The sequence below is a fragment of the Scyliorhinus torazame genome, chromosome 2, assembly GCF_047496885.1.
Source record: "Scyliorhinus torazame isolate Kashiwa2021f chromosome 2, sScyTor2.1, whole genome shotgun sequence".
NCBI lineage: Eukaryota > Metazoa > Chordata > Chondrichthyes > Carcharhiniformes > Scyliorhinidae > Scyliorhinus > Scyliorhinus torazame.
Window position 1 is genome coordinate 48,496,128 of NC_092708.1, and position 25,518 is coordinate 48,521,645.

General features: G+C 45.4%; 1 protein-coding gene across 1 annotated transcript in view; it reads right to left on the reverse strand.

Moving 5' to 3' along the window:
* kif5c (kinesin family member 5C) overlaps positions 1–25,518 on the reverse strand; it is a 359,768-nt gene that overhangs the window by 193,979 nt on the left and 140,271 nt on the right. The window contains exons 4-9 of the mRNA XM_072471286.1: positions 23,509–23,613; positions 15,476–15,524; positions 13,533–13,588; positions 9,765–9,852; positions 5,103–5,227; positions 1,250–1,354 (exon numbers count right to left, since the gene is read on the reverse strand). Of these exons, the coding sequence (XP_072327387.1) occupies positions 1,250–1,354; positions 5,103–5,227; positions 9,765–9,852; positions 13,533–13,588; positions 15,476–15,524; positions 23,509–23,613 (528 nt within the window). The remainder of the gene's footprint in view (positions 1–1,249; positions 1,355–5,102; positions 5,228–9,764; positions 9,853–13,532; positions 13,589–15,475; positions 15,525–23,508; positions 23,614–25,518) is intronic.

Genomic DNA, 25,518 nt, shown 5'->3' on the forward strand with positions numbered 1-25,518 from the left:
CTGGAGCCACAATTATTCACAATGTATATTAATGATTCGACGAGGGAAGTGAATGTACTATTGCCAGGTTTGCGGATGACACAAAAATGAGTAGGAAAGCAAGTGGCGAGGATGACACAAAGAGTCTACAGAGGAATATAGGCAGGTTAGGTAAGTGGGCAAGAAACGTGGCAGCTGGAATATAATGTCGGAAAATGTGAAGTTATGAACTTTGGTAGGAAGCATAAAGGAGCTGAATATTATTTAAATGGGGAATGACTGCAGAAAACTGCAGCACAGAGGGATTTGTGATCCCCATGAATACAAATGGAATTTTGGCATTTATTTAATGGTGAATGGAGTAAATAAAATAGAGAAGCCCTATTAAAACTATACATGGCATAGGTAGCCCACACCTGGAATACTGTGAACAGTTTTGGTCCTCAAAAGAAAGATATAGAGGCATTGGAGGTAGTCCAGAGAAGGTTCTTTGGGTTGATCCCAGGAATGGAGGGATTTTCTTATGAGGAGAGGTTGAGTAGGTTGGACCTGTACTCATTGGAGTTTAGAAGAATGAGCAGTGAGCTTATTAAGACATATAGGATTCTCGGGGGCTTGACAGGGTAGATGCTGAGAGGATGTTTCCTCATGTGGGAGGGTTTAGGACCACAGGTCATAATCTCAGAGTAAGGGGTCGCCCATTTAAGACAGAGATGGGGGAGAATTTCTTCTCTCAGAGGGTAGTAAATCTGTGGAATTCTTTCCTGCACAGATGTAGAGGCTGGGTTGTTGAGTATGTTCAAGGTTGAGAGAGACAGATTTTAAATCAGTAAGGGAATCAAGGGGATAATGCGGGAAAGTGGATTATATCAGATCAACTATGATCTCATTAAATGGCAGAGCAGACTCGATGGGCCGAGTGGCCTACTTCTGCTCCTACGTCTTACGGTGTTATGGTGTAATTATCGTATGTGACAAAATATTAATTCATATTTTCAATACCTGATAATCACATTGTTCAACTATAAGGCTGAAATATTGGGTTCATGTGTAACCCATTAAACATGGGTGACTGATCAGTTCTCCCTTGACAGCGCAAGAGATTTGGTTCCGTATCCATCACATCATTGTGGCACCAACCCTTCCTTACTAATCAGATGGCATCATTCAAATGTGCTGCTGTAGATATGAGCTTGTGGTAAAATCGCAGCAAACATACAAGGCCAACAGGAAATTCTGTGCATTATAACACTGTATTGAGGAGACTCACCGTTCCCTCGGCCAGAGCAGAAATCACATTCCCCAGCGCAGAAAGGGACTTATTGATATTTTTAGCTTCATCAAGGACAGATCCCTCAGCTCCAGTTTTGCTGACCTAGAGTGAGCAGATACAAACAGACAGTTTGGCATGAAGATGCTCAAACTAACTAGCTTACATCTTTCTAGCATGTAGATATCAAAGTGATTGGTTTGAGACTTGTCAAGGCAAACCTCAACGTTAATTTTCTAAACTCAAAAGATATTCAGCGTATTTATGTTAACCTTTTCCATGGATTTAATATAGCTTTTCCTTTTCTTTAAACCAACTGATTGTAAGGCAATTAAAACAGTTTGAACAAAATCAAAGTAACTGATTGGGAAAATTCCAGGAAATGCGGAGTGAAAGATCAAACTGGTTTATTGTAAACTGTAAATAAAGCAAACACCCCAGCCCAGGACTATCAGTAACTGCCTGTCCGGGTCTGGGAGCTACCTTTAAAGGTCGCTGCTAACGAGTTCCAGCTGGGCGGGCCTCACCACAAGAACTCGTGTTCTACGATGCCCACGGGGAGATTAATCAGTGCTCCCTTGCGGCTCCCGTGAAGGTTATCCACCTCCCTCCCCCCTCAAATCCAAATCATCCCCCTCACCCCCACAGCAATGAGGCCTCTTTTGGCCCTTGGCGCAAGGTGCTTTTTTAATAGTGTGTGCAGGGGTGACAATAAAGTTGCCAAGTTTGGAATAAATTTGCCACAGTAGTTTCTGAGGCCAAGGAAAGATTTTAATTCTGTCGTATTTATCGTAGAGTTTACAGTGCAGAAGGAGGCCACTTGGCCCATCGGGCCTGCACCGGCCCTTGGGAAGAGCACCCTACTTAAGCCCAGACTTCCACCCTATCCCCGTAACCCAGTAACCCGGCCTAACCTTTTGGACACTAAGGGGCAATTTAGCATTGCCAATCCACCTAACCTGCACATCTTTCGTGGGGCCGGTGCCCCTTTGATGGCCTAGAATTTATCCTCCAAGGGTGTAGTCCTTTTTTATTGAGTCGGCATGCTAGGTGGATCACTTCGCCTGCCTGAAGCACACATTTTTCTCATTTGAGACGGACATATTGATCGGAAAATCGTCTCAAAACCTCTGCCAACTTTGCTAGGTGCTCTTTTTCTGTGGCTTCTGTGATTCATACACCATGCAAGTATACTATCAATTAGGTAAATCTTGGGGAATGTTCTCCATCACACGTTGAAAAATGGTGCATGCTGACGAGGCCCCAAAGGGCAGGTGTGTACATTCGTATAAACGCTTATGGATGCTGATCATCATGTACTTCCTGGATTACTCATCTAGTTCCAACTGGAGGTACGCATGGCTCGAATCTACTTTGTCAAAGGTTTGACCCCCCTGCCAGTTTGGCGTATAGATCTGCAAAGGCAGATTGACCTGTTGGGCGTGTGGACAGTGACGACCGATTCTGCCCACTCTGCAAGTTGCACTGGTCATATTATCCTCACGCTCCCTAACCACTCGGGTTCAGACTCTACTTTGTAAGTAAAGCGTATAGGACTGACCATGTCCTGAATATTTGGGTCGGGCATCGGGTTCCACATAAATATTTGCCTTTGCCCTTGCTCCCTTTATTCTATCAAGGCCTTCTTGGAATACCTCAGGGTATTTACCAATGACCTCGTACAGTCCACCGGTTCCTAGTTTAAAAATTTGTAGCCGGTCCAGACAGATCCCTCTGGAGCCAGACCCTGCCCAAGAGGTTGGGTCCTGGTCCTCGTACACAATGAGTGGGAGTCGGTCCATCTGTTGCCCATAGGTAATTGGGGTCACAGTGGGCCCCTTCATCTTCAACAGTTGTCCTGTATATGTGGCCAACCTGGTCCTGGTGTCTCACAGGCCTAGGGGCAAGGTGCCCATCCGGAGAAGCCGGTGGGTCTGTTCCCCAGTGATGGAGATGGCAGCTCCCATATCCAGCTCCATTTCCAGGGAATGGCCGTTGACCAACAGTTTTATCTTTATCGGGGCAACCTTAGGGATGGCGGTGCAGTTTAGTTGCATCATTTTGTCTTCTACGGACTTCTAGACTTGCAAGACCCAGGCCTGAAGTGGCTTTGACATCCGGCCTGGGCAGCATGCATACTGCTGATTCTGGCAGCCTTGCCTGGGTAATGTCCTTTGGCCACAGCAACTTTGCAGTTGACACTTGTAGTCTTCAGGGAGACTTCCCTGGTACTTCTAAGATTATTGGGGAGACTTCTGAGATACCGGAATGTCCTGGCTGAATGTTGAGTTGCAGTGGGGAAGGCACATGGGATCCGTCACTAAGAATGCTGGCTTTTCTGTATGAGGTTCCTCCACCCCTAGCCTGCGAACGCTATTGTCCATCATCCCACAAGTTCTATGGCCCCTTCCTCAGTGTTCTCCAAGGAGAGTGCTAATTTTATAGCCCTTTTGAGGTCTAGAGTGGGATCTGCCAACAATTATTTTTGTATTGCGACATTATTGATCCCACACACTAGCTGGCCACATAGCATCTCGGTCAGGGGTAGGCTAAACTCGCATTATTTGGCCAGCCTCCTTAATCCAGTCATGAATTCTGTCATGAGCTTGTGGATCTAATGAAGGGGTCCTCCAACCGCGTTGAATCAGTAACGTTGGAGGATTACGGACGGCTTTGGGTCGTAATGGTTCTTTACTAGATCCACAAGCTCGTTGAACGTTTTAGTGTCAGGGGCTGCATGATAGGCTAAACTCTTCATAATGTTGAACGTTGGGGCCCCGCGTGATGTCAAAGGGATTACTTTATGGCTGTCACCCCCCCTTCTATGCTGTTGACATGGAAGACGTAGTGCATGCGTTTGGCGTACTGAGGCCAGTCTTCCACCTCTACATCATAAGGCTCGAGCTCCCCAAACAAGAGCACTTTCTTTTACCATCGGGAAGTTCTGATAAGGCTGCTCAGAAACCCATGCTTTATCCTCATCGCCAATGTAATAATTACAGGAGGTACGGAGTGAAAGGCCAAAGTGTCTTATTTTAAACTAAAGATAAAGTCACTCCGGTGGAACACAAAACAAACATTCCAGCTCCGGACTATCAGGGACGCCCAGTTTGGGTCTGGGAGCTACGTGTAAATGTCCTACTTAGGTCCCTCAGCTGGGTGAGCCTTCACCCATTCACCATGGGAACTCGTATTCTACAAAGCCCATGGGGAGTTCAATCAGCAATTCCCTGTGGTCCTGGTGAAGGTTATCCCACTGATGGGAGTGGGGGGGGGGGGGGGGAGAAGCGGTGGTGACTCCTAACGTAGAGTGGAGATACAGTGGGGAAGCCTCTAATGATATTTAAATAAATGGTACTGGGGTCACCGACCTCCATCGGCAGGAATCATATTACATCATTGGCCGGGACAGGGGCAATGGGAATGGGAAATCCTGCCGGCAGGAAAACTGCTTGGGGATTCCCGCTGGATTCTCAGCCCCCTCCAACTTTCCCGACAGCTGAAAACAGGGGTGGAGAATCCTGTCTGCTTTTTAAAATCCTCTTTGGTATCCATTACAGTGAAGAGATCACAGAATGAATCTGCTGTTTTATTAAACCAGACAGTAATGGCTCTATAGACAGGGGCAGAATTATGGCTTTCTTTTCTGTTTGGCATCCTACTATTTAATTTTAGACTAATCACATTCCAACATCGACTAAAGCATTTTTGAGTGCAAATCCTGCAGAGCACCATTAATTCCAATAAAGTAAATGGAAAAAGGGGGGTTAGGCAGCTTAGATTTCTCTTCACAGTTTGTAGTTAAGCCAGAATCACTGCACCACAATTAAATATCCAAAACAGGTATCTTCACCTTTTCACTGCCGGCTAAATCTACGAGGTACAGTTTGCCACTGAGTTTCTTCTCCGTCTCTATGTTCTCCTGTTTAATGTTAATGAGGAAGATGCTGTGGCTTCGCGAACTGTGTTCATTCATGTCTGTATGGACGAAAAGTAAGTTCATTGGAAGAGTCAACTGTTCACTTGTTCAAATGTTCACTGTCAGGTGAGATTCAAAAGTTAATTGGATAAATACTTGAACGGCAGAATATTCAGGGAAAGAGCAAGGGAGCGGATAGTTCTTTCAAAGAGGTCACACAAACATGATGGGCCAAATGGCCACCTTCTATGCGGTAAGATTATATTAAGTGACAATCCGTATCGCAAAATCAGTATCACCGCCATACATCCAACGAGATGAGACCAAATGAAAAGGTATATGCCAACTTTATATTCCACTGTGCTTCCTCCCTTTGAAGCTGAAGAGCAAAATTTAGGGCACCAATAATAACATAGAAGCTTGGGCGAGATGTGGTGCAATTGTTTAAAATTTCAACCAAAGTTTTTTTTTGGTGACCCTTAAAAAACGTCATCCTTCGTCTACCAAGCCAATCGAGAACACAGTTTGACTCTGGCCTGAGGAAAACGGTGGCCCAACAGGAGGGATATTACCAACTTGTGTTTGTCACGAATAGTGGCTGGAATTCTTCGGATGGCATGATTCACTTTTACCGCCGGCAGCGCACCCCCGCCAATGGTTTTCCCAGCAGCATGGGCTGGTTACAATGGGAAATCCCACTGAGAAGTGAATGGTGTGCGGCCGAGAAACACCCGGCTGGGGGACCGGAGAATCCAGCCCGGGGTTTCTTTGCTTGCAGTAGCGATCGAACACAAGAGAAGCAATCTGCCTTCCTCTTAGTTGCCGTTAATGCTGCTTAACCATTCATGTTTTTATTTTATCAATTGAGAATTTGGCATGAAGACAAGCATCCTGGGTTACTTGGAAGGTTTTTCTGCGAGGAACTGTTTACAAAGTCTGATCATTGGTGCAAAACTCTTTGCTTTGAGTAATAATCCACCACCACACCAAGGCAGTCTTTGTAACAGTGGTGTCTTCATGAACTGCACAAATGTATGGATCCATTGAAGGTGGGAGGAAATGCATATAAAAGCACATCCCCATTAATTCATGTATATCTTCAAGCTACTGACATTAACAGTTTCTGGGCTTTCTGATTCATAAATTTATCATAACAAGCAACAGATTTTCCAAATTTCCAACAACTGCATATTACATTTAGATAGCACCTTACCACAAGGAACACACCTCAGGTGTTTCATAGAAGCAATATAAACTGAAAAATGACACAAAGACATATAAAGAGATATAAGGACGTATGTCCAAAAGCTTGGTCAAAGAGGTAGATTTTAAGGGGTTTCTGAAGGAAGGAAAATGAGTTGGAGAGGCAGAGGGGGTTTAGGGAAGAAATTCCAGAGCTCAGGGCCGAGGCAACTGAAGGTACAGATATCAATGATGCAGTGATTAAAAACTGGGACATTCAAGGGACAGGAAGTAGAGGAGCGCAAGTGTCTCGGAGGGTTGTGGTGCTGGAGCAGATCACAGAGACGAGGAGGGGAGCGGTGATGGAGGGATTTAAAGATGGGATTGAGAAATTTAAAATCATGCTGTTTTTAACCAGGAACCAGTGTGGGTTTGAGACCTGGTGCAAGTTAGGACATAGGCAGTGAATTTTGGATGAACTCAAGTTTTTGGAGGAAAATGTATGGAAGGCCAGCCAGAAATTCTCTAGAATAATTAATTAATTATTGAGGTAACAAAGGCATAGATAAAAAAAACACAAATCTAAGTCAAACAAGTCAATCAGAAATGCAAATAGTTAAAAGTGCCTCAATATCATTGATGCACGATCAATTGCACAAAGACGAAAGTTGAATACAACTGAGGCTTTATTGCTCTAAGATATGTGGCCTCCCACAGCAGCTGGCGAAATGGCTGCTGCACGGAGGACACACATACTTATACTCCGCCTACTGGGCGGAGCCAGCAGGCAGGGGCTACCGTCGTACCTGTATTACAGGTCCTACCATACATCACCTAATATAGGTGCAACAGTGGTTTACCACAATCATGCAGTCTAAGATCTGTGTCAAACATATCTGCTTTACATAACAGAGTCTAATTTACCAACAAACAACAAAAAATACAATTCCAAGCATTTAACCAAGCCATTTAAGACTATTTGGACAAGAGTAACAAATACCTTCAAAATTATTTATCATTCTAAGAACCTCTTTTTGAGTTAACCTTGATGCTGGAATTTACTTGCTGTTTGAAGCTGAATCCTTTGGGAGGGTGCGTATGGAAAAGTATTTTTAGGAAAGGTATTTTGCTGTAAGTATAATGTCTTCCAATCAGAAATGTGATTGCGTTTGTGACCATTTCACAACTGCAATCCAATTTTGAAAATAAGTTTCAAAAGTCCAATTTTAAATTTAATACATCAGGTTACACTTAAGCAGTCAGCAATCTTGAATAAGCAAGTCAAAACGTTTACTTCTCAGTTTTTGTATAGTTGTGATGAAAAGCAGCAAACACATTCTACTCTGGAATAAGTAGAGAATAGTTAACTTCCATAATGGCTCAATGGGCTTACAGTTGAGGTATAAAGATGAAGAAAACCTAGGGTATCAGCCAGGGTGATAATGGTGGTCCCTGAAGAATCTTTCTCGGGCTCCCAGAAACGAGGCCTAAACATTGTACATTTTCAAGAAGCAGTTTGGTATAGCATTTGGGGCGACGGGGATCAAAGGATATGGAGGGGATATGGACCATGAATTAGGCCCGTGGTCTTGAGTATATTAACAACAAGTTTTTATTAACAACTCATAACTATATACATATATACAGAACAGGAAAGAGGTTAGCAACTGACTCCATCCATGGTATTTGCACATCCCTATCCATCTCTAGACTGACTCTGGTTCTGGGTCACGTGCCTTCTTGTATCATTGTGTGGGTGGCACACTACTAAGTCCCACATGAACCCTGTCTGTACCAGACCCTACCACTGCAGAACACACCAATGGGACCACATTTTCACAGTGGGATCAGAAACCAGGCACTGGGATAAATTCTGAGTCCCCACTCTGCACATCAACTACGTCGCTCAGACAATGTTATTTTTAAATGTAAATGACATAATTAAATCAGAAACAAGCTTGGCACCCAATTAGTGACACTGAGCATTCCCAGAAGCTGGGAGCTGCCTGCCAGGTGGAAGCGGTAAAGGCAGGTGGCGGCCATGTTGGGACATGCCTCTGCCTTACCAGATAGAGTGTGCAGCTCCTTACTGGGCCAGAGCTGGAGCCCAGTGGCCATTCAAACAAAGTTACAGTATCCTTGGGTTGGAGCAGTTGTACAAATTTGGGTGTGGCTTAGATACCTTCTTGAGATCAAATGATGAAGCAGTCTGAGCATTTTAATTCTATCTGGAGTTGATTCACAGTACCCTATATCTGCCTGTACAATGATATTTCCTCACGATCCAAAGTTTGTATTTTCACGTATGCTCACCCACTCCCTCTGAAGGAAGATAGACTGAACATTTGGTGAGATGAGGCTTGACACTAATTGATAAGTTGATTTATTTCACAGTATAGTGAACATACATAATAACGGTTATGATCAGACACACTTGATTCAATCAGTACAACGTATCTTCACGTCGTACACAAAATAAAGAATTCACCTCATTTCTCCATATCAATGGACGATCTTACTTGACTTAAACAAGATAACTGCTGATTATTCTCTCCTGCACTCCAACATTCTGTCAGGATTTTTACCCTCACTACTTAAGAGCTCTGTTTCAAGAAGCTTTGGTCAGGTTTTCCTGCCCCGCCCACCCCACTCCCGCAGTGGGTCTTCAGGTGGTGGAGACGGCCCGCCCGTGGTCGCCAGTGGGCCCTTCCCGTCCTGCCAAAGTCAATAGAAATTTCTGTTGCTCGCCGGCCACGCCGCTGGGGAACCCACAACGGGGGGTCGCAGGACCAGAGGTTTCACCAGTGGAAAGGGTCATAAAATCCCGCCATTTCTGTTCTGTGCTTTATCCCTCATTATTCACAGCCAGAGGCAAGACCAAGGACTTCTCAAAACAATCGGTGCGAGTCAAATGAATTGCTCGTGTCTCAAGAAGTACCATCAATGTTGGCTCACTGGTAACTTGCTTACCTGTCATCCACGAAGGCCTTTTCAAAAAAAAGCACATCAACCTGGATTTATATCATGCCTTTTATAGATTAAATGTCACAGTAGATTTACAGAGGGAGAGAAGACGTAGCAGAGACGGAAAGGAGGCTGAGAGTAGGACATAAATAAAATAAGCTATAAAATAGTTACATTTCTTGATATACAAATTTGACTACAGTTCATAAAGAAAATAGGTTAAGGAAAGATGTTTCTGAAATATCTGGCCTTCGACCTTTCAGAAGCAAGATTTACCTGTTATATGCTGAAGAAAATCAGTCGTAACAGAGCATGTTGTGTAGGAACCACTGGATAGAGAAGAACCTATGAAACCTTCATGGCCAACATTAGCTTCAACTTCAATAGGTTATATCAAAGCCCCGTAGTCCAAGTAAAGATTAGAGGATGTGGCAATAACCAGTTACTTACTAGTGACAGCTACATGACGGTTAGCTTTTCCTTCGTCAATGACATCCATTACCTCCTCCGGACTAGAGACAAACCTCTCCGTACAGCCCTTTTGGAAAGTTTACAAAAGAAAAGTTATTGGAAAGTTTCCAAGTATTATATAAAAACACATACTTAAGCCAAACATCCTCCCTCAGGTTAACAATCTACAGAATTTGCAAATTAGCCGTGAATGTATTATTTTTTTAAAACAGAAGGACCTAATTGTTTGTAGGTGCTATCATTTTGGCCTCCCATTTGCAATAATTTTCAAAATTGATTTCATAGAAACCCTTACAGTGTAGAAAGAGGACATTCAGCCCATCGGATCTGCACCAACCCGCCAAAAGAGTACAATACCTAGACCCACGTCCTGCCCTAGCCCTGTAACCCCGCCTAACCTTTGAACACCAAAGGACAATTTAGCATGGCCAACCCACTTAACCTGCACATCTTTGGCCTGTGGGAGGAAACCGGAGTACCCGGAGGAAATGCACGCAGACACGGGGAGAATGTGCAAAATCCGCAGTCACCACGGCCGGAATTGAACCTGGGTCCCTGGCTGTGAGGCAGCAGTGCTAACCACTGTGCCACTGTGATGTCCAATATATATAATCACTCTATATCATACATACGCACGTCAAACTAATATCTCTGCACCCTCTCAAATATCACTCTCTCGGGGCGGCACGTGGTGCAGTGGTTAATAATGGGTCTACGGTGCTGAGGACCTGGGTTTGAATCCATCCGTGTGGAGTTTGCACATTCTCCCCGTGTCTGCGTGGGTTTCACCCCCACAACCCAAAGATGTGCTGGTTAGGTGGATTGGCCACGCTAAATTGCCCCTTAATTGGAAAAAAAAGAATTGGGTACTCTAAATTTTTAAAAACTGTCTCTTAAATTTCACCACAATATCTGCATCCCGACCACCTTGTTCAGGAAGTTGGGAAATGGCATGCTAATGATGAGGGGAAATTATCTGATGTGGTAAGTTGTTATGATCTGAAACGCGTTACGTGGAAGAGTGGCGGAAGCAACATCAGTAGCAAATTCCAATAGGGAATTGGATAACACTTGAAGAGGAAGGAATTGTGGGGAAAGAGTAGGAGAATTCTCTGGCTCCTTGGACCATAAGACCATAAGACATAGAAGCAGAATAAGGCCACTCGGCCCATCGAGTCTATTTTGCCATTCAATCATGGCTGATATTTTCTCATCCCCATTCTCACCCCCTTGAGAGCAGCACAGGTAGGATGGTCAAATGGTTTCTCTCTGTGCTGTATGCTTCCTTGTGTTGTCTCTCTTTTGTTTCAGTATGTAATTTAGCACAAGATCGTGTGCATCATGATGCAGCACTCATCAGGAAGGCATTTAATGATTGTCAAATTATGAAAGGAGATATTTTGAGTCAATGAAGTACGTGTCTCCAGGTTTTTCCTACTGGTGAGCTCATCAATGTTTGAGATATTTTATTCTGTCAGTTCGTAAAAAATTTAACCATTGCACTTTTCATTCTCACCATTCCCATGGTGATGGAGCCCATGAACTTCACTTATGCATTCTTAGATCCTCCAGGAATAGATGAAAACTTATGGGAATGATGGCGCTGAAGCACGATCCTCTCTTTCTTTGCCCCATCGATCAAGCACATTTTCATTATTTTTTTCCCCCATTCCACAATGCTGAAGGTGCGCCAATCAACATTCAGCAGCCAATATTAATGGGTATCAGAGAAATCTGGGGGAACCCGAGTTGAACGTTGAACAAGAGGGGCTCTGTTTGAGATGTTGTCAGAAGTTCCCTCAACCATTGCATGTAACTTGTGGTTTTATTATTTGGTGGACTTGAATCTGTGTAATATCCGACAAATAGTGAAATAACACCTGACGGAAGATTTTTAAAACTCTTGAATAATTAACACTGTCGGCAGAACTGAAATAGAATGCGATTACTTTGGTTTGCGAATTAGCGATCTGATTAGGTCGGGTAAGTGGCTGATGAGTACAAGATCAGATTTAATGTGTATGAATGCAAGGCACTACCACTAGGGAAGAGGAATAAAGAAAGCCATATAAATTAAACAGCTCCATGCTATAGGGAACACCACAGCAGAAGGTCCTGGAGATATTGGAGGAAATCTCAGTGGATCCAGTGGTGCAGTGTGGCAGCAATAAAGTTAACTCAATGGATTCTGGGATGCATAGCTAGAGGAAGCGAGCATAAGACCCAGTCAGTGATAATGGGATGATTTTTATTCCCGGGGGGATCACAGCCTAATGAACAGCCAGCTCATCCAGGAGTGGCAGCTGGAGGCTTGGCTGGTTTTAATGGATGCCCTGACTTTTTTGTCAATGATCTCAAATCAGTATCTTCTGCTTAGCGACTTCTCTGCCCATGTAAACAATAGAACCTTGTACTGAAAACTCAGAGCAAGTTACACAAGGAATTATTTTTATATATAACGCTGTTGAAATGTTGCATTAGGGATTTGTTTGATACCTGCAAGTGGATGGGACTGAAATAATGCTGTCATCTTAAACTAAAAAATGAATTCTAAATCTCATATTCTTACTTAAAATGTCCTCTCCTATTTTACTTTGCAACAATGTTAAGTACAAGTAGCAGTATAACTGGAGTGTTAGATATAATTTGTTTTTGTAGGTATGGAATGAACAAACATTGCACTCATAATATGCCAATCTTAAGGAATTCAAGCAGATTAGTAAACTAATGCTATCTCAGTTCCATATCAGCCATGATTGAATGGCGGAATAGACTCGATGGGCCGAGTGGCCTAATTCTGCTTCTAGGTCTTATGGTCCAAGGAGCCAGATAATTCTCCTACTCTTTCCCCACAATTTCTTCCTCTTCAAGTGTTATCCAATTCCCTATTGGAATACTTGTGTGAGTCTGTTTAAAAGATATTGGCCCCAGTGTTAACTTGGGGGGGGGGGGGGGCGCAAGGACACAGCTGTTTTGTGCTGAGCCGTTGCTGAATTTAAGAGGGCATGCTTGGTGATTTTTGTTTCTGTTTTCTCATCGCTGCGAGCCCGATTCAGAGGGAGGGTGGGATTGTGGCCCGTGGATCGATCAGTTGGAGAGATGAGGGAGCTTCTGAGAGGAATCAGAGAGGAACCGAGGGGTTGGGGTATGGACGTGTTGGGAGACAAGAGATAAGGACGATTATGTCATGGGAGATTGCGACTTGGGGCAAGGTGGGGGGTGAGTAATCATGAGGGAGAAGGGGACTGGAGGCAGGAAACAGGTAAGCTTGATCCAGCAGCTAAGTGGAAAGGCACTTACCTGCTAGATCCAACAATCTCCACCACCCTTTAGCTGCCAGGTTTCCGAGGGACAGGAAATTTAAGTTTAAAATTTCCACGTTTGTTACAGGAAGGTGTGGTTTACCAAGCTAGAAATTTCTGCATCAGCCATTCTGTATGATTTACTTGTGAAACAAGAGTGTAAATTATATTCCAAGTTCTTGTTGTTTAATATATCGAAGCATTTCATAATGCACCCATATAATTCTCGGATTGATCAATTTCAGTGGTACAACTTTGAAATCTAATCAAGTATTCCATTCTGCATAGGTCAAAAATAAATGTTGACAAATCCAAAATTCATTAGATTTCTAAAGCAGTGCAGGTAATTTATCTCTGAGTAGGTTGGCTGTCTGGGTACTTGGTACATTGCATTGATTCAAGGGATCATTTTGAAGTTAATAAAACAGATAGCAATAAATCTTACCTTAACAAACGGGACTCTGTTTTTATCCTCATGCACTGAAAGATTGGTTTTTGAAACTGTAAAATGAAATTATGTCTGTGAACAATTTATGAAGTAATTGTATTTGCCAATCAACCAGCCGATCTTGCAATAAGGTGGCCATTTTATATAATTTTTTTTGGTCAGACATTTTGTTGCTTTTTGTATTAAATAAAGTGGAATGTCATTTGGAATTCATGCAATATATAAATGTCAGTTTTTATTAAATAAATCTTTGTAATGGAACAAACCCATTGTAAATCGTGCAACATTATCGTTAAATTTGAGATGGATGGAGAGAGTGTGATGAACCAACTAATCATGCGCTTCTAGAAGGCAGCTACTGAGGTAGTCATTGGCAAGTAAAATGGGATGGTGCACAGAAAACGTGAGCGATCCGAAAGTATCCCACCCGGTGAATTTGGTTAACGAGATTGCCCAGACCTGCAGCTTTTTCATATTTTCACACATTCCTTATTATGACCACCCGGTGCACAAATCATTTACAGAAATAGAGAAAAAAGAAATCCCAGCATAGATTCATAGAGTGTTACCACTGATCATATCAGGAAAATATCCATTTATCTCTAACCTCCATTTTCTAGCCTTTCTGAATCCATGTAATTATATTTCCTTCAATGCCTTGTACCTTAATTTTTGTGGTAAGTTTCATGTGGTTTCACCTGATCAAAAGTCTTCTGAAAATCCATTTCTGCAACATTCAGCATTCATTCCTTGACATACTATATGAATTTTCCAAAATAATTCAATAAAATTAGTCAAGCATGACCTGCATTTGAAAAATCCGTGATGACCATCTCTGATTAGTCCATGCCACTCTGTTAACTATGTTGACGCTAATTTACAGGTTCTGGAGGCCAGAATTTCCTCACACTATTGGATACATTCATTTGATTTCTAAAGCAGCGCAGGTAGTTTATCCAGTGCCCGAGCAAAGATCTTTCTTCTCCCACATTTATCTCACTGATCTTTGTGGAATCTTACTGTGTACTATGCATTTATATTTGCCTGAACAAAGAACAAAGAACAAAGAAAAGTACAGCACAGGAACAGGCCCTTCGGCCCTCCTAGCCCGTGCCGACCATGCTGCCCGTCAAAACTACAATCTTCTACACGTCCTGCGTCCGTATGCCTCTATTCCCATCCTATTCATGTATTTGTCAAGATGCCCCTTAAATGTCACTATCGTCCCTGCTTCCACCACCTCCTCCGGTAGCGAGTTCCAGGCACCCACTACCCTTTGTGTAAAAAACTTGCCTCGTACATCTACTCTAAACCTTGCCCCTCGCACCTTAAATCTATGCCCCCCTAGTAATTGACACCTCTGGGGAAAAGCCTCTGACTATCCACTCTGTCTTTGCCCCTCATAATTTTGTAGACCTCTATCAGGTCGCCCCTCAACCTCCGTCGTTCCAGTGAGAACAAACCGAGTTTATTCAACCGCTCCTCATAGCTAATGCCCTCCATACCAGGCAACATCCTGGTAAATCTCTTCTGCACCCTCTCTAAAGCCTCCACATCCTTCTGGTAGTGTGGCGACCAGTATTCAACACAATACTCCAAGTGTGGCCTAACTAAGGTTCTATACAGCTGCAACATGACTTGCCAATTCTTATACTCAATGCCTCGGCCAATGAAGGCAAGCATGCCGTATGCCTTCTTGACTACCTCTCCACCTGTGTTGCCCCTTTCAGTGACCTGTGGACCTGTGCACCTAGATCTCTCTGACTTTCAATACTCTTGAGTGTTCTACCTGTGTAAGGATTGATGTACTTTATCATATTTAACGCACTGATGTTTGAGAGAGGTGGGAAGATGTTACATAAATGCCTTCTGATTCTTATTTCTGGTTTGTGTTGGCAAAGAAGGGGTGCCGCACTTTAAAAATGAGAAAATGATCTCACCATCTAGTAAATCCCGAATTTTGTCCATGTAGATCTCAAAGTAGGAAACCTTAACAAAACACAAAAGGTAATTTACATAAGAGCATACCTGCAAAGAAATCTCATTTGTTGTTGAAGCAGGTAAATTTGGCCAGCAGCACCACAGAATCACAGAATAATACTGTGCAGAAGAGGCCCTTCAGCCCATCGAGTCCGCACCGTGCATGAAAGACACCTGACTTGTCTACCTAATCCCATTTGCCAGCCCTTGGCCCATAGCCTTGAATGTTAAGACGTGCCAAGTGCTCATCCAGGTACTTTGTAAAGGATGAGGCAACCCACCTTTTCCACCCTCCCAAGCAGTGCATTCCAGGCAGTCACCGCTCTCTGGGTAAAAAGGTTTTTCCTCACATCCCCCCGAAAACTCTGCTCCTCACCTTGAACTTATGTCCCCTCGTGACTGACCCTTGGACTAAGGGGAACAGCTGCACCCTGTCCACCCTGCCCACTCCCCCCCATAGTCTTGTACACCTCGATCAGGTCACCCCCTTAATCTTTGCTGCTCCAACTAAAATAACCCAGGCCGAGGTGTGCGGACAGCTGAGGAAATGTATTCAGAACTGCCTGAAGACAACGACATGGGGGAAATTTCGGCAGCGGTGGTCTGGGAGGCATTGAAGGCGGTGGTTAGAGGGGAACCGATCTCGATATGGACCCACAGGGAGAAGGTAGACAGAGCAGAGACGGACCGACTGATAAAGAAGATATTGCAGATCAACAGGAGGTATGCGGAGACCCCAGAGGCAGGACTTTTAAGGGAACGGCGGAGGCTACAGGCGGAGTTCGGCTTGTTAACCACAGGGAGGGCGGTGGAGCAGCTGAGAAAGGCGAGGGGGGCGATTTATGAGCATGGAGAGAAGGCCAGCAGAATGCTTGCACTGCAGCTTAGAAAGAGGGAGGCAGCCAGGGAAATAGGGAAAGTAAAGGATGGAGATGGGAACCTGGTTGGAGACTCAGCAGGGGTGAATAAGGCGTTTAAGGAGTTTTACAGTAGGTGGTATGGGTTGGAACCCCCAACGGGGCCAGAGGGAATGAGGCACTTCCTAGGGTGGCGAAATTTCCCAAAGGTGAACGGGGATCTGGTAGAAGGGCTGGGGGCCCCGATCGGGATGGAAGAGATAGTGGAGGGTCTGGAAGGCATGCAGTCGGGTAAAGCCCGGGGCCGGACGGGTACCCAGTGGAGTTCTATAAAAGGTTCTCTGGGATATTGGGGCCTTTGTTGATGAGGACATTCAATGAGGCAAGGGAGAGGGGAGTGCTTCCCCCGACGATGTCACAGGCCACGATTCCACTGATCCTGAAGCGGGACAAGAACCCGGAGCTGTGTGGGTCCTACAGGCCGATATCCTTGTTGAATGTGGACGTCAAACTGCTGGCCAAAGTTTTGTCCTTGAGGATTGAGGATTGTGTTCCAGACGTTATTGGGGAGGACCAGACGGGGTTTGTTAAGGGAAGGCAGTCGGTGGCCAATGTAAGAAGGCTATTAAACATGATCATGATGCCCCTGGAAGGCAGGGAGGTGGAGATAGTGGTCGCAATGGACGCAGAGAAGGCCTTTGATCGGGTAGAATGAGAATATCTGTGGGAGATATTGGGACGGTTCGGATTTGGGCGAGGCTTTGTTGACTGGGTCAGGTTGCTGCATCAGGCTCCTGTGGCGAGCGGACGGACGAATAGGACAACATCGGACTATTTTGGCTGCATCGGGGGATGAGGCAGGGATGCCCCCTCTCCCCACTGCTGTTCGCATTGGCCGTAGAGTCGCTGTCAATTGCACTGAGAGCCTCAAGGGGCTGGAGGGGGCTGGTCCGAGGTGGGGGGGGGCGAATGTGGAGCACAAAGTCTCGCTTTACGCAGACGACCTGCTCCTGTATGTATTGGGCCCAGCAGAGGGGATGGATGAAATCATGAGGATTCTGGGGGAATTTGGCCGGTTTTCGGTTTATAAACTAAATATGGGGAAAAGTGAGATGTTGGCGATCCAGGTGAGGGGACAGGAGAGGCGATTGGGGGAACTGCCGTTTAGAGTGGTAGGGGGAAGCTTCAGGTATCTAGGCATCCAAGTGGCGTGGAAATAGGAACGGCTGCACAAGCTAAATCTGGCTCGACTAGTAGACCAAATGAAGGACGATTTTCGGAGGTGGGACGCGCTCCCGCTGTCACTGGCTGGGAGGCTGCAGATGGTGAAGTTGACGGTCCTCCCGAGATTCCTGTTTGTATTTCAGTGTCTCCCCACCTTCATCCCGCAGTCCTTTTTTAAACGGGTCAACAAAGTGATCACTGGCTTTGTGTGGGCGAGCAAGACCCGCGAATAAGGAGGGGGGTACTTGAGCGGAGCCAAAGGCCGGGCTGGCGCTACCAAACTTCAGTAACTACTATTGGGCGGCGAATATAGCCATGATCAGGAAGTGGGTGGTGGGGGGAGGGTCAGCATGGGAGCGTATGGAGGCGGCTTCATGTAAGGGCACCAGCTTAGGGGCGTTGATAATAGCACCTCTGCCATTCCAGCCAGCACGGTACTCCACCAGCCCCATGGTGGTGGCGGCCCTGAGAGTCCGGGGGCAATGGAGGAGACATGTGGGAGCAGAGGGAGCATCGGTCTGGTCCCCAATCTGTAATAAAATGTTTGCCCCGGGAAGGCTGGATGGAGGATTCCGGAGATGGCAGAGAGCAGGGATTGAGAGGATGGGAGATATGTTTATAGAGGGGAGCTTTCCTAGCCTGAGGGAGCTGGAGGAGAAATTTGGACTGGCAAGGGGAAACAAATTCAGGTACCTGCGGTTGCGGGACTTCCTGCGCAGGCAGGTTTCAACCTTCCCGCTCCTACCACCAAGGGGGATACAGGACAGGGTAGTTTCTAGAGTGTGGGTGGGAGAAGGGAGGGTCTCTGACATTTACAAGGAACTTATGGGGTCAAAAGAGACGCAGACTGGGGAGCTGAAGCTCAAGTGGGAAGAGGAGTTGGGAGGAGAGATAGAGGATGGTCTATGGGTGGACGCGTTGAGTAGAGTCAACGCGTCTCCAACATGTGCCAGGCTCAGCCTGATACAATTTAAGGTCGTTCACCGGGCTCACATGACAGTGACCCAGATGAGCAGATTCTTTTGGGGTAGAAGGTAGGTGTGCAAAATGTGTGGGAGGACCAGCGAACCATGTCCACATGTTTTGGACATGTCCAAAGCTTAGGGGATTCTGGCAGGGGTTTGCAGATGTCATGTCCACGGTGTTAAAACAAGGGTGGCACTGAGTCCGGAGGTGGCGATTTTCGGGGTGTCGGAAGATCTGGGAATCCAGGAGGAGAAAAAGGCAGATGTTCTGACCTTTGCTTCCCTGGCAGCCCAGAGACAGATACTATTAGCCTGGAGGGACTCAAAGCCCCCGAAGTCGGAGACCTGGCTATCGGACATGGCTAGCTTTCTCTGTTTGGAGAAAATCAAGTTCGCCTTGAGAGGGTCAATGTTAGGGTTCACCCGAAGGTGGCAACCGTTCGTCGACTTTGTTGCGGAAAATTAATCGTCAGCAGAAGGTGGGGGGGGGGGGGTTAGTTTAGCTTAGAGTAGTGGGTTAATAAAGGTGGGACCTTTAAGGGAGGAAGACGGCTTTTGCACTATGTTTATAGATTAATCTAGATTGTTTATTTTGTTGTCGCTGTAAAACCAAAAAGTACCTCAATAAAATGTTTATTAACAAAAAAAGAAAATAACCCAGGCCTATCCAACCTTTCTTCCCAGTCAATATCCTGGTGAATGGAGGAAAAATGTGCTTGTGGATGTGGCATATCACAGCCCTAACTCGGTGCCCCAGGCTGTGCGACCCATGGTACTGTCTGCCCCAGGAAGTCTTATACAGGTTTCACCCCTATTGACGTTTACTGAGTTGGTCACAATCATAACAACAGATATTTTTTTATATCTATGAAATGTGATGAGTGCGGTTAAATTTGTTGGCAACCAACTTGATTTTGAAGGCTGTGACGGATACATCTTCCTGTTTATGAAATACAATGTCACTTCAAAATAAATTATTCCTGCGTAAATACATTTTGATTGCAAATTAGAAATGACTTAACATAAATTAGTGGCTTTGTTCTGAAATCTATCAAATGAAAGTGACACGGCTGGGGTTTGGGAAACCAAGGAGGAATTTGATAAATGCAGTTCAACTGTGGAGTAGGACATCTATTCTAGTCCAGTTTTCAAATTCAAAATCTGTTCTGGGCAGTGTGCAGAATATTCTACTCTGTCGCACTGTACCATATGTTGTATGCACTGCCTCTGAGCTCCACAAGCCATTTTATTAGTGTTGCACTATGGTGCTTGTCCAGTAGAGGTAGTCTCACGCCATTTATCATTTTGGTATTTAAGGAGAAAGTGCAAACTAAAAATTCATTAATCGCACATATTGCTACACTGTCTATTACTATCATTTATCTATCCATTTTAATAAATTTGTTCTAGTCTCTGATCTCCATCTCCTGGGACCCTGGAGCTGTGAAGCAACAGTGCTAACCACTGTGCTTCCCTGCCGCCCTCTTTTCCCATTTTTCCCATGGAAAGAACTTGGGAGAAATGTTACTCTTCATGGTTGCGTTTTCAAACACTGTCTTCACACAAGCTCAAAAAGGCAGAGAGATGATAAATGTGAACAGAAGAAAAGTAAAGCTGCTGCCTCGCAGAGCAAGGGACCCGGTTCAATTCCAGCCTTGGGTGCTGTGTGGAATTTGCACTTTCTCCCCGTGTCTGAGTGGGTTTCCTCCGGGTGCCCCGGTTTCCTCCCACAATCCAAAGATGTGCAGGTTAAGTGATTTGGCCATGATAAATTGCGCTTGGGGTCCAGGGATGTGTTACGGGGATAGGCTGGGGGAGTGGGCCTTGGCTGGGTGCACTTTCAGAGGGTCAGTGCAGACCCAATGGGCCGAACGGCCACTTTCTACACTGTAGGAATTCTATGATTCCATGAACAGTAGAGCTGGTAGATCCAGCAAAGGATGTGAGCTCAGTCAATCTTTTTTTAAAAACTAGAAAGCTGCAAAACCATCAGCTCCAGAAAAGGCCACTAGCAGGTTAGAATATGGAGGGATAGGTAGAAATTATTTGAAACAAATTTGGATGATCCATTAATGTGGGGAAGCATTTTGAGTTCACTATTGTGAAAATGCAAGCTGGAATGTTGCCAGCGGGATTCTCCTTTGCTCCGGCAGCACACCCACACCCGCGGGTTTCCTGGCAGCGTTGGGGGGGCCACAATGGGAAATCCCATTGGCAGGTGGTGGGAAAGGAGAATCCCTGTGCCGGCGAGGGTGCGCCAGCCGGGAAAATGTGGCTGGCGTACAGGAGCATCCCGCCCAAGTTGTATTGATCAAGGTAACTAATTCTGTTTTTTAAAATGCCCAATTCTTTTTTTTTTCCAATTAAGGGGCAATCTAGCGTGGCCAGTCCATCTATCCTGCACATGGTTGGGTTGTGGGGATCAGACCTAAGCAGACTTAGGGAGAATGTGCAAACTCCACACAGACAATGACCCGGGGCTGGGATCGAACCTGGGACTTCGGCGGCATGAGGCAGCAGGGCTAACCACTGAGCCGCCATGTCGCCCGAACTGATTCAGTTCTTAACTGTTAGTCTGGATGCTTACTTGCTGTGCAATAAAGTAAGTTAGCAATTTGCTTCATGCTTCATCTCATCAAGGGTGGTTCCGCCCCCTCGTTTGATAGTCAGGGGCGAGCCTGCCTTTGATGGCAGCCTCGCCCCTGCACCATTAAACAGCCCCTTAACTGGCTTAAGGCGAGACATTCGCCCCTCACCAAGACAAAGTCCCACCACAGAGAACTGCTGTCCAATAGAGGGCGAGGAGTGGTGGCCGCTCCTGGGACTGCAGCAAAGCTGTGTCGGAGGCACTCAACTTTGGAGGTGGAATATAAATTGAATCTGGGTCTCGTCGGGCCGAGGCTGGCAGAATGGAAAGGGTCAGGTGGGAGGAATGCAGGAGGGTGGATTCACACCTTGGGGAGGAGGAGGGCATCCAATAGGCTCCCCCTCTTCCCCACCCCCCCACACTCTCTCACCCCCCACTCCGTCACACCCCTCCTCATTCCCTCACCCCCCCCTCCCTCACGCCCCAAACTCACCAAGTTTTCCCTGCCAGCCTGGTGACCAAGCACAGGCCCCTCCCTCACAGGTAAAATCCCAGCTTCAACGGGACGAGGACTTTGAGTGGCGATTAACTTAGGTTAAGTGCAGGGCAGGGGTGGGGAAGGAGGCATGATCCTGGTCCAATTGTTTGGTTAGTCTGTGTTCATAGAGATTAATGTACCAGCATGTGCAAACAACACACTTATCCAGTTTGGACCATAAGGAAGTTTTGTTGTCACACATCTGGGTTACGTTATTGTTCTGTACAGAGGCACGCTTAGGAATAAGATGCTGATCCCACTTGCAGGACCAACAGATTTCATTGCATTAGAGTAAATATTGTTAAATTTTAACAATGCTGTTTTAAGTCTATGCTAGCCAGCCATAAAGTGGAATGCTAAAATCCTGGATGTTTAAATTCACTGAATACATGATTTACAAATACATCTCTCGAAAGAAGAAATGATGGGCTGGGTTCTCCGATTTCCAGACAAAGTGCTGATGCCAGCATGGGAACAGTGGCATGATTGCTGCACCGATCTCGGGACCGTTGGGGAGTTAACAGCCGTGCAACTTGGCGCCGGCCACACGCGGACCCGGCCTGCCAAATAAGGACCCCCAGTAACTCCCCTCCCCCCACCAGCTCCCTCGCCCTTGCCAAAGCTCCCCCCCCCCCCCCCCCCGGCCAGTGGCATTACCCCCCCCCCCCCCCTCCCCCCGACTGTGGCAGCACCGGACACAGTCCGCAGCCGCCACGCGGGGTCCACAAAATAAAATACCATAAGTGTTCCGTGCCATCGGGAACTCAGCCCATCGGGGGCAGAGCATCGGGGCAGCGCCTCAGGTGAGGCCGTCCTGATGGCGTGTGCCGTTTATAAGTGGGCGGAGCATTGCAAAAGCCGTGTCGCCCCCGATTTTGACGCAAACGACGATTCTCCGGCCGAATGGCGAACGCGATTACGGCGCCGGTGATCGGAGAATACCGCCCAATGGTCGTAATCGCGCATTTGAATATGCATGCTAACTAAGCTGTGGAGTGTGATTGAACGGTCAGATTACACCCGAAACGCAGCTCACCGTGACGCAGCATGGCCGATAGAAGCCAGGAGGCCCCACTACCAGATCTACCCGGCTTGCAACGCCTCATGGGATCGAACGTCAAATGGCGACCCGATCTCTCGCTACACTGAGGTGTTTCGGCGAGCGTCGTTCCTCAGTGCAGAAAACTGGGCTATGTGCCGACCTTAGCCGTGTATTCCCCGCTGATGCGAGCGCTCGCTATGGAACTTTGTTCCCACTTAGTTAAATCGCACCCATAAACTCACTTGCGATTCTCAGATCATGAAATTCAAACAAACTGGATGGAGAATGATACCCAGGAATACCCATATTATAAAACCATTTCCAGATTCAGCACAGACCATTAAACAACATCACACGTTTGCTGACTTACCTTTGTCCATAATATTCTTATTTCCTTCAACAATTTGAGCATCACTGTCCACATGCAGACATTGCATGTACGATGGCACTCAAAGAGGTTCCAAAGAAAATGGAGCATTTAGTAGGTGAAACTTAGTTACCTACACAAAGCTAAAAGTCCATTGAAGGAGGGAGTGAGGAGAAACTATGCAAAATAATCTCTTGTAAAAATGCCCATGATTCTTGGTATCTGCACCAGCTTCAGCTATTGCACTGGAGCTAGTTCAGTTCCAGGGACTAGAAAGTGTCCAAAATTGGTATTTTCATACCCAGTTAATGCTATGCAAGCACAGATTCATACCTAAGCATAGTACTACACAGTATACAATGTCATGGTTACCCAGAAACGGACTCTTCATGAAGAAGCTGCTTCATATTTACCTTAATATGGAATTCTAGATTCTCATCCATGGAATAGATGTGATCGAAGATGTCATGTGCTATTCTTGGAATAATACCCATCAGGTGATGATTATGAAGTTTTCCCTAGGACGTAAGATGTAAAAAAATGATTGTTTAATACACTTTTCTGTCACTGTAAATTAAAACAAATTGAGTTCATCTTCACAGTGCCTTACCAACTAAGCACAGTTGACCTTTGAAGTATTATGGAACACATTTACATTTTTGTTACATTCTTTGATGGAATGTGGGATTCTCTGCCTGGGCCAGCATTTATTGCCCATCCCTAACTGCCCTAGAACTAAGTGGCTTGCTAGGTCATTTCAGAGGGGAGTTAAAAGTCGACTATCTTGCAGTAGGTCGGGTGCCACACGTCAGCCAGTTAAGGATGGAAGATATCCCTCCCAAAAGGTAGATTGTTGCAACAGTCAATGATAGCTGTCATGGTCACCATTGATTAGCTTTGTATTCAGTTTTACTAATTGAATTTAAATTCCACCATCTATCATGGTGGGGATTTGAACCCATGATCCCAGAGCATTAACTTCGGCCTCGGGATTACTAGTCCCATGACATTACTACTACACCACCTCTACATTGCGAAGATATAATCTAATCAGTTGTGAATGGTTTTCAGCAAAATGTCATTGGGTATTCAAGAAATATGATTATTTCAACACACAGGTCTGTCTGAAATTAGATTTTAAAATGTCTACAGGGAAGAAAGCAGCATCCAAGCAGCACTAAGAAAACTGCAAATATTGGACCAGAAATGGATGGCAGGAAATGGAGAAAGTCAAGGAAAGAGAGTTACTCCGTCTATATGGTCAAGAAGCTGGTTCACCCTGAGGCTGGTATCTACTCTGAGGCTATGAGCATCATGAACTCTTATTTGAAGAATATTTTCACATATTTTGTGGCTGAGTTTCCCAGCTGACCAATTACAACCGGCACCACACTATCAGCTCCTGGGAGATCCAGACAGTCCTGTGCCTTCTGCTGCCCGGGGATCTGACCAAGCATGCCACATCAGAAGGGACAAAGGCGGTGACCATGTAGACCAGCTCCAAGTAAAACTCCACAATATAATGAAGGGACCTACAATGCAACATAATTTGCTATTAGTAATGAAATCCTGACGTTTGCAAAGAATGCATTTATAATTTTGACGCAAATGGTGAACAGAGGAAGTCATCCCCTTTAACATCTAGTCCAAAAGCAAATTACCATTTAATGTTATCCATTAAAAACACAATCTGAAGTCAGCTTGATTTAAAATGAAAATGATTCCATGTAAATGGATGGATTTTCTATTGATACTTGAATACAACAGACTGCATACTGAAAAATTGCTTTTCAGTCAGGATGTTAGAAAGGTGCAACAACTTCATCACCTCAGTAAAGCAGTCCAAAAATTGAAATCTGATTAATCTCTTCTTGTCAGGCAACTTCAATTTCAAATGTAGCATGCTTACTATCTACTTAGAGAAACTGCAAACGGTTGGAACCAGAGACATCCACTAAACTCAACAGGCCTGACCCTTTTTTGTCATCCTCACCTTGATTTCCTTCCTCCTTCATTTTATCTTACAGTCCCCACTCTCAAATCGTCTTTGCCAGCCTCTTAGGATCGCAGGCATAGATTTCCGTTGTCATGGTGAAAATCCCGAAAATGGACGGAAAATTCTAAGTTTTGTCCCTGACACGGCATGTTCCATTTTTGTGGGGGCGGGAGTTGAGTGGCCCAGTTTACAGAGTCAGCTGGCCACTTAAATTACCAGATGACCTCCACTGAAATGGGATTTTGACAGGCCAGGATTGCTAAACCTGGAGTGTGCAGATTAGACCAGGTAAGAGAAGGTCTAAGCTTTGTGGATTTGTTTGGATGTCCAGGGTACTCCTTTGGAGATGTAAGGTCTCCCTTTTGATATGGTACCGGGATGCCTTTGGGAGAGGTAAGACACCCTTTGGGATTATTAAAAGTGATCA